Genomic DNA, 10,000 nt, shown 5'->3' on the forward strand with positions numbered 1-10,000 from the left:
TATGGCACAAAATGAATTATTGTAATGCTCTTAAAACCATTGTGTCAATAATAGAGACATTTTTCATGTTGAGTGTAATTATTATAATTAGTTGTATTTTACTTTTGGTACTTCAGCAATATATTGATGCAAATACTTATGTCCTTTTACCTAAGATTTTCTAAATACAGAGCTTTTATTTGTTACAGAGTGTCTTTGCAATTTAGTAGATTTAAATATCCGAGTCCTTCTTCCAACACTGAGTATTTAAAGACCATCATATCCTACTTTTACTTATGCACCAAGGAGTGTTGGTTTTCCTTGCAGCACCTGAAGGCATCAGTGTTTCCTGTGTGGGAGGGGTTGTTTATATCACGCAGTAAAAACTCCCCCCCACACAAACACACTCACACTCTCACACACCGCCTCTGTTATTATCCAACATAGGCAAGTGCAGAACACACGCACACACACTCGCACACACGCTCACAGATTACTCATTAATTTTCTCGGAGCTCCAGGAGTTGCAGCACATTTCACCGACTCTCAGAATCTCAGCATGCCGTCTCTGCGACACTCCTACACGGTCACAGCTGCGGAGGAACCGGCCTCTCTGCCCGGCTCTGAGAGAGCGAATCTACGGAGGAAGAGCCCTCCTCTGTCCCGGACCAAGCTGGTGTCCACCTTCATGGGACTGATCATCAACCAGGCCAAGGTGAGTCCGAAACACTGCACCCTGATCCCCTAATACACCCTCCTCTTCCTCAGTTTTTAACTAACTTTTGTAAATATGTTTTTAAAAATACATACAAAAATAAAATAAAAACCTAAAGACCTGTATTATTAATATTAATAATAGTCCAAAACACTGCACCCTGATCCTCTTCCACAGTTTTTAACTAACTTTTATTTAAGTTTAATAATGGTAGGCCTATATGTATCCTACTTGTGGGATATGGTATTTGTCATTTATTGAAAATTAAAAATAAAACCTAAAGGCCTGTATCAGATCAGAATACCTTTTATTATATACTGTATTATTAATATTAATCCAAAACACTGCACCCTGATCCTCAAACACAGTTTTTAAGTAACTTGTGTATATTATAAAAAAAAGGTATATCCTTCTGGTGGGAGACGGTATTTTTCATTCATTAAAGATCCCCTATCATACTGTTTCTCATCAATATATCACAGGTCTCAGATATACAGAACATGTCTCTGATTGGCTGAAACACCAAACAGATCATTGCAGCATTACCCATAATCCCCTCTGTTTCAGCCCTGTTTCCAAAGTGCTGATTCTCTGTCTGTTACTTTAGATGAAAATAAGGAGGGGGGGTTACCTTGGTTGCTGATTGGCTAATGGTTACACAAGCCAACACATCGTTATGACATCATAAAGTGACCAAAATCTGATCAGCTCAATTTCAGACAGGTTTTTATAGAAATGGATCAAAAAGAGAGAGAATCTTTGTTCCTGAAACTTTCAGAGTCTCTTTCCACAGAGGGGACACATGTTGATGTAGAAGAGACATGAAGAAGAGGGGACACATGTTGATGTAGAAGAGACATGAAGAAGAGGGGACACATGTTGATGTAGAAGAGACATGAAGAAGAGGGGACACATGTTGATGTAGAAGAGACCTGAAGAAGAGGGGACACATGTTGATGTAGAAGAGACATGAAGAAGAGGGGACACGTGTTGATGAAGAAGAGACATGAAGAAGAGGGGACACATGTTGATGTAGAAGAGACATGAAGAAGAGGGGACACACGTTGATGTAGAAGAGACATGAAGAAGAGGGGACACATGTTGATGTAGAAGAGACATGAAGAAGAGGGGACACATGTTGATGTAGAAGAGACATGAGGAAGAGGGGACACATGTTGATGTAGAAGAGACATGAAGAAGAGGGGACACATGTTGATGTAGAAGAGACATGAAGAAGAGGGGACACATGTTGATGTAGAAGAGACATGAAGAAGAGGGGACACATGTTGATGTAGAAGAGACATGAAGAAGAGGGGACACATGTTGATGTAGAAGAGACATGAAGAAGAGGGGACACATGTTGATATAGAAGAGACATGGAGAAGAGGGGACACATGTTGATGTAGAAGAGACTTGAAGAAGAGGGGACACATGTTGATATAGAAGAGACATGAAGAAGAGGGGACACATGTTGATGAAGAAGAGACATGAAGAAGAGGGGACACATGTTGATGTAGGAGAGACATGAAGAAGAGGGGACACATGTTGATGTAGAAGAGACATGGAGAAGAGGGGACACATGTTGATGTAGAAGAGACATGAAGAAGAGGGGACACATGTTGATGTAGAAGAGACATGAAGAAGAGGGGACACATGTTGATGTAGAAGAGACATGAAGAAGAGGGGACACATGTTGATGAAGAAGAGACATGAAGAAGAGGGGACACATGTTGATGTAGGAGAGACATGAAGAAGAGGGGACACATGTTGATGTAGAAGAGACATGAAGAAGAGGGGACACATGTTAATGTAGAAGAGACATGAAGAAGAGGGGACACATGTTGATGTAGAAGAGACATGAAGAAGAGGGGACACATGTTGATATAGGAGAGACATGAAGAAGAGGGGACACATATTGATGTAGAAGAGACATGAAGAAGTGGATTTTGCATAATAGGTGACCTTTAATATTAATAATAATCCAAAATACTTCACCCTGATCCTCATCATCTTCGTCAGTCTTTAAGTAACTTTTGTAAATATATATTTGTAATAATATCCTACTTGTGAGCTATGGTATTTTTCATTTATAAAACATTACATTAAAACCTAAAGGCCTGTATTATTGATATTAATAATTGTCATAAACACTGCACCCTGATTCTCAAAGACCATCATCTTCCTCACCTTCTCAAACATTTCCCACATTGGGATCAATAATCTGAAGTTACACGTACTCAACTTTAGTCCTATGGTATTTATTCATTTATATATTTAAAACCCAGTGACCTGGCATTCAGCATTATTATCTTTATTTATATTAAACAATACTGTATATTTTTAAATATTCCATTTTGCATATTGGTAGCCAACAATGTGCACTTTAAGTTCTTGTGTTTATATATTTGTAATGAATTTCCTAAAGAATACAATTGTTTTTGTCTGTACAGGTTTTTTAATATCTTAATTATATAATCTAGATGATATTTGATGTATGTCTATGTGTCCTACTTGTATGTAGACTATCGTATTTTACCATTTATTACAAAATAATAATCTGGTTTCACTATATATATTTTCTTTGTACAAAAGCACCACTGTATTTTCGGTAATACACCTTTTCACATATCGATCTTAGTTATAAATGCAGTCAAATGTGCACTTTTTACATTTTGTATTGTTTACTTTTGAAGTTTTTTTGTTTGTGTAAATATTATTTTTTACTTAAAAATAGAGGGACTCAACCTTTTTGCACCTGGAATAAATCAAATATGATAAATATTCAATATCTTTTGGGGGGTTTAGCCTTAAAAAGGGGGGTTTAGGTCTTCAAAAGGGGGTTAAAGGGGGGTTTAGGTCTTAATAAGGGGGGTTAAAGGGGGGTTTAGGTCCTAAAAAGAAAGGGGGGTTAAAGGGGGGTTTAGGTCTTAAAAAAGGGGGTTAAAGGGGGGTTTAGGTCTTAAACAGGGAGGTTTAGGACCTAAAAGAAAGGGGGGTTTTAAAGGGGGGTTTAGCCTTAATAATGGGGGTTTAAGGGGGGTTTAGGTCTTAAACAGGGGGGTTCAGGTCTTAAAAAGGGGGGTTAGGTCTTAAAAACGGGGGTTAAAGGGGGGTTTAGGTCTTAAAAAGGGGGGTTAAAGGGGGGTTTAGGTCTGAAAAAGGGGGGTTTAAAGGGGGGTTTAGGTCCTAAAAAGAAAGGGGGGTTAAAGGGGGGTTTAGGTCTTAAAAAAAGGGGGTTAAAGGGGGGTTTAGGTCTTAAACAGGGGGGTTTAGGACCTAAAAAGAAAGGGGGGTTAAAGGGGGGTTTAGCCTTAATAATGGGGGTTTAAGGGGGGTTTAGGTCTTAAACAGGGGGGTTCAGGTCTTACAAAGGGGGGTTAGGTCTTAAAAACGGGGGTTAAAGGGGGGGTTAGGTCTTAAAAAGGGGGGTTAAAGGGGGGTTTAGGTCTGAAAAAGGGGGGTTAAAGGGGGGTTTAGGTCTTAAACAGGGGGGTTTAGGTCCTAAAAAGAAAGGGGGGTTAAAGGGGGGTTTAGCCTTAATAATGGGAGTTTAAGGGGGGTTTAGGTCTTAAACAGGGGGGTTAAAGGGGGGTTTTAGGTCTTAAACAGGGGGGTTTAGGTCTTAAAAAGGGGGGTTAAAGGGGGGTTTAGGTCTTAAAAGGGGGGGTTAAAGGGGGGTTTAGGTCTTAAAAGGGGGGGTTAAAGGGGGGTTTAGGTCTTAAAAGGGGGGATTTAGGTCTTAAAAAGGGGGGGTTAAAGGGGGGTTTAGGTCTTAAACAGGGGGGTTTAGGTCCTAAAAAGAAAGGGGGGTTAAAGGGGGGTTTAGCCTTAATAATGGGGGTTTAGCCTTAAAAAGGGTGCTTTCATCTAAGGGGTTTTTGTTATATGGACAGTAACCTAAATACAGACTGAACAATGGGTTCGGGTTAACTCTCAGAAAGGGAACTAGTTTTCTTTTCTTTGCTTCAAATCTGATATCAGAAATACATTCCACCCAACTATTTGTTAAAGTTTGCTCGATTATCGATTTATATATTGGTTTGTTAAGAAAGGGAAAGCGTTGTCATGGCAAACTAAGTTTTTGTTTTTAGCCTGTAGATCATAAAGCAGATTTAGTGCATTTATTGCTGCAAAACTGAGTCATAACCGTGATATGAGATAATATGGTCAGACACAGTGAAACCACAGCCATCTTTAAATCCCATATAACATCTGATTCAACTTTGCCACCATATGAAAGCAGTGCAGAGGTTTAATGGAGGTCCACTCTGACCTTTGTCTGCACGTTAAGTTGAGAATGAAAGCGCCGTTAGCTCACACTCCATAAAAAACACAACGAGTCAAGGACGGCAGAGCAGAGCGGCAATCTGAGTGTGACATGTGTTGCGTAACGGGAAGCAGCGTTGCTGATAAGGAATGTGTGCAGACTGTCACCTTATCATGTGCACCGGACATTTTGTTCACACACATACCATGTATTCATCACTTCAGGGGACATTACATTCACTTATCCTAACCTTAACCATAACCAACACATGCCTAACCCTAACCCTTACCATGTCTCCAATTTGTCCCCATAAGGGAGGCGAGTCCCCACACGTGACTGTGTAAACAGATGTAGGTCCCCACAAGTATAGTAATGCTAGGCCACACACACACACACACACACACACACACACACACACACACACACACACACACACACACACACACACACACACACACACACACACACACACACACACACTGCATAAGGGTCTGGTGTGTTGACAGGCAGCAAAAGATGCACTTCAAGTCTTTGTCCTTGGTTTGACTGCAGGGTAACTTGTCTCTCTGGTATGCAGCCTGTGTTAACACCGGACAAACTGTCTCTTATTGCACTTTTGTTCACTAATTAAGTCTGTTAATGTAGATTTAGACATTTTAAGACATGGCGATTGGTTGTTAGATTCACTAGATAGTCAAATAAATGCCCCAAGTGTTTCTTCAGGTTTGCTCCCACATAAGATTATTTTAAAAGCAGCAAATTCTCACGTTTAAGATGCTGGATCCATGAAATGTTGAAAAAGGACTTATCAATCAATCAACAAAGAAAACAACAATTCAGTCTTATATTTTGTCCTTTGGTTGGTTGTTTGGTGAGTTTGGGATTGGATAAACCCATCATGATAGACTGCTTTATTTTACTAAGGTATTTCATTTTTTCAGTTCATTTACATTTCATTACATTACATATCATTTCGCTCACGCTTTTATCCAAAGAAACGTACAATAAGTGCAAAAACCATAAAGATTCAAACTCCGGACAACAAGGAAAGTGCAGATATATTCATTTCAAGCGAGGCAGACCATAGTAAGTGCTGGTGGATCAGATACAAGGCCTAAATGAACTCAAAAGGTGCTTCGTTTAATTTCTGTTCAACAAGAGAATTGTTGAATTTCCCTTTTTCTTAAGTCACATCTTTGCAGAGCTGCTAGCATGCTAAGTATTTCCTTTCTAACAATCTACACTCACCAGACTCTTTCCCTATAGTCGGCAAGTAGATGGTAGCTTACTTCTGCAATATATTAAACTGGTGGAGTTCAGTGGAAAGAAAACATTTGTAGTATTGAGGTGAACTTTGCTTTTCTAAAGTTTAAAGTACATCCTCAGAAAGCCAATAGCATTAGTTGAGTTCATGCATCAGGTGGCTCATTTTCTCATATCCTCCAGCATTGCTTTGGCCACTGAGTGAAGAACAGTCACCTTTTTAAAAGTCTTTAAACATTGGTATTCATTTGTGTACAGTTTCAAAGCACAAAGCACCAATACTTCTACTTTAAGTATGGCATGTTGGATCTTTCCCAGACAGGCCTGCTTTTATGTAACACAGATTTATGTTTAAATATTCTCCAGAAGGTGTGGCTGTTTATGCAGAAACAGTAACATGTTGTTCGGCCGTCACCGTGCAGAGTTCAGGACATCGAGTTCTCTTTCTGTCTGACGTCATGCCAGCCTGTTGGTGCTCAGAGAGAAGTGGGAAGTAGTGGAGTACAAATAATTCATTACTGTACTCAAGCACATTTTTCTGGTATCAGTACTTTACTACACTACTTTTTCTGACGACTACTTTTAACCACAAATACCTGTACTTTCTACTTCTTACATGTTGAACTCAAATACCTGTACTTTCTACTTCTTACATGTTGAACACAAATACCTGTACTTTCTACTTCTTACATGTTGAACTCAAATACCTGTACTTTCTACTTCTTACATGTTGAACTCAAATACCTGTACTTTCTACTTCTTACATGTTAAACACAAATACCTGTACTTTCTACTTCTCACATGTTGAACTCAAATACCTGTACTTTCTACTTCTTACATGTTAAACACAAATACCTGTACTTTCTACTTCTTACATGTTGAACTCAAATACCTGTACTTTCTACTTCTTACATGTTGAACCCAAATACCTGTACTTTCTACTTCTTACATGTTGAACTCAAATACCTGTACTTTCTACTTCTCACATGTTGAACACAAGTACCTGTACTTTCTACTTCTTACATGTTGAACACAAATACCTGTACTTTCTACTTCTTACATGTTGAACTCAAATACCTGTACTTTCTACTTCTTACATGTTGAACTCAAATACCTGTACTTTCTACTTCTCACATGTTGAACCCAAATACCTGTACTTTCTACTTCTTACATGTTGAACCCAAATACCTGAACTTTCTACTTCTTACATGTTGAACCCAAATACCTGTACTTTCTACTTCTTACATGTTGAACCCAAATACCTGAACTTTCTACTTCTTACATGTTGAACCCAAATACCTGTACTTTCTACTTCTTACATGTTGAACTCAAATACCTGTACTTTCTACTTCTCTCATTTTCCAAACAGCTGGTTCCTTTAGTCTGAATGTGTGTTTGATGCGTGATCATTATTCTTTAGAGTCATTGCGTGCCTATTGATTTGAACACGATCCGTGTATCCATCATTTCCTGGTCTTCTCTAAAGAAGAGGGACCAATGGAAACGTTGTCATGTTGCCGTTGTTCAGCATGGAAACATTCATTAGCTAACAATGACATTATTGTTCTATTGATATAAAGGGAGGTCAGGTACTCTTTAAAGCAGCTGCTAGTTATGGGTACTTTTTACTGAAGTACATTTCAAAGTCTCTTTACTTTTACTTGAGTAAAGTAGTTTAGTCAGTACTTCTACTTTCACCAGAGTATTTTTAAACACGAGTATCTGTACTTCTACTTGAGTAAAGGATGTGTACTTTAGCCATCTCTGGATAGCTGCAGATTACCTGAACGCCTCCTCTGTTGTTTTGGACGGTTCTCTCATATCAGAGGCCTCCTGCTGAGAGCCTGGCAGCAGAGAGACTCAACACCATATGGTCGTTTTCAAATACTGCAGAGAAGAAGAAGAAGAAGAAGAAGAGACAAAGGAATGAATGGGATTTCAGCCGAGAGGGTTTTGATAGCTAAAGAAATATATAAATATAGACACCATTAAATACAGTGTTGTCATGATTAGCTAGTTTGTTAGTTAGTTGGTTGCTTGTCAAGAGGGTTTTGATAGTTTTAAAATATCATACAAATAGACACCATACAATACAGTGAAGTCACTTTAAGGTCCAGATTAGTTGGTTAGTTAGTTCAGTGGTTCCCAAACTTTTTGTGCCCAAGGCACACCAAAGGACAAGTAAAAATCTCAAGGCACACCTATTGTGAAAAATAGCCCTTATAACACGTGTTATCACTCATATCATGTAAAATATCTGTAAATGTGCATAATTATTTACTAATGCCAAATAAAATGTGACAAAGACAACTATATTACGAAATATTTCAGAAATTAATTTGAAACTTTATCAAATTAGGCTTCATCAAAGCAGCAAAACATTCATTTACACCAGACAGGTCACAAAATAAAAAATGAGGCAAAGGAAACTCAGCAGAAATTCAGCACATAGAACTGTCAATGCAAGGAAGCTGCATTGTCCATGGTCCTGAACTACAAATTATAAATTATAAATGTATTACTTTAAAAAAAGTAATATATTACACTACTTCGTTACTATCTACATAAAGTAACTCGTTACTTTACTCGTTACTTTACTCACCGAGCACGTACAAACTGCGCATGCGTGAGTGGCAATAACTTTCCTTACCAGCAGGCGGCGGTAGTGTGTATTTGTCATTCAAAACAGGCAACAACCGGAAGACAGAGAAGAAGAACAGACTGCGTGATATAAACAAACAACAAATAGCGTGTGCGGTAGCTTCACCTTAGCATGTGTTCTTTGCAGGTGTTGTTGAGGTTTGACCACGTGGTGTTTCCAGCAGTGGATAACAGCTTCTGGCCTGGACACAGTTTGCACCTCACCGTCACATTCCTGTCTATCCTTCGGACGAACTCAAAATAATGGGCATACCCCCTCGAAAGTTATCGCTGACTCAGCCATGTTTATGCAGCACTGCACGTGGAGATGTGGACGAGCAAGTCGCGCAGATTGCGTACATATAAACCTACAAAGTACTGATATAGTAAATTAAAAAATAATTATTTTTGTGTAGTTGTATATTGCAATAATAATGTATGGTTGTCACAAAATCCCACGGCACACCCGGACTTGCCTCACGGCACACCAGTGTGCCGCGGCCCACCGTTTGGGAACCACTGAGTTAGTTGGTTGGTTGGTTTGATGTTTGTTGGTTGGTTGGTTGGTTTGTTGGTTGGTTGGTTGCTTGCTTGCTTGCTTGCTTGCTTGCTTGCTTGCTTGCTTGCTTGCTTGCTTGCTTAGTTAGGTTTTTGATACCGACACCATACATACACCGTAGTAACGTTACGGTCATTGTGAATTAGTTAGTTTTTGTTTGGTTGATATGTTGGTTGGTTTATTAGGTATTTATAAGGTAGTTGGTTGGTTGGTTGGTTGGTTAATTAAGTATTTGGTTAGATGGATGGTTGCTTAGATAGCTAGTTGGTTGGTTGATATGTTGGTTGGTTTGTTAGGTATTTTATAAGATAGTTGGTTTGGTATTTGGCTAGATTGATGGTTAGTTAGATACCCGGTTGGTTGGTTGGTTGGTTGGTTGGTTGGTTGGTTGGTTGGTTAGTAAGGTATTTGGTGAGATGGATGGTTGGTTGGTTAAATAGCTCATGAATAGCTAGTTGGTTTGTTGTAAGGTTAGTGAGGTGTTTCGTTAGATGGCTAGTTAATAGCTAATTGGTTTGTTAGTTGGTTGGTTTGTTGGAGTATTTTATGACCATAGTATTTCTTCTTTAAGGATCTG

At 39.0% G+C, this 10,000-nt stretch overlaps 1 protein-coding gene across 3 annotated transcripts in view; it reads left to right on the forward strand.

The window, feature by feature from the left end:
- The first annotated feature begins 367 nt into the window (after window positions 1–367).
- LOC117560371 (ubiquitin carboxyl-terminal hydrolase 2-like) overlaps window positions 368–10,000 on the forward strand; it is a 17,255-nt gene continuing 7,622 nt past the window's right edge. For 2 of the 3 annotated variants that reach the window (XM_034237231.1, XM_034237232.1), the window contains exon 1: window positions 368–694. In XM_034237231.1, coding sequence (XP_034093122.1) covers window positions 539–694 — 156 coding nt within the window. In that variant the 5' untranslated portion in view covers window positions 368–538. Of the gene's footprint in view, window positions 695–9,830 lie in introns of those variants that run through there. The other variant, XM_034237233.1, reaches the window with a different exon arrangement.

The sequence above is a fragment of the Gymnodraco acuticeps genome, unplaced genomic scaffold, assembly GCF_902827175.1.
Source record: "Gymnodraco acuticeps unplaced genomic scaffold, fGymAcu1.1, whole genome shotgun sequence".
NCBI classification, from domain to species: Eukaryota; Metazoa; Chordata; class Actinopteri; order Perciformes; family Bathydraconidae; genus Gymnodraco; species Gymnodraco acuticeps.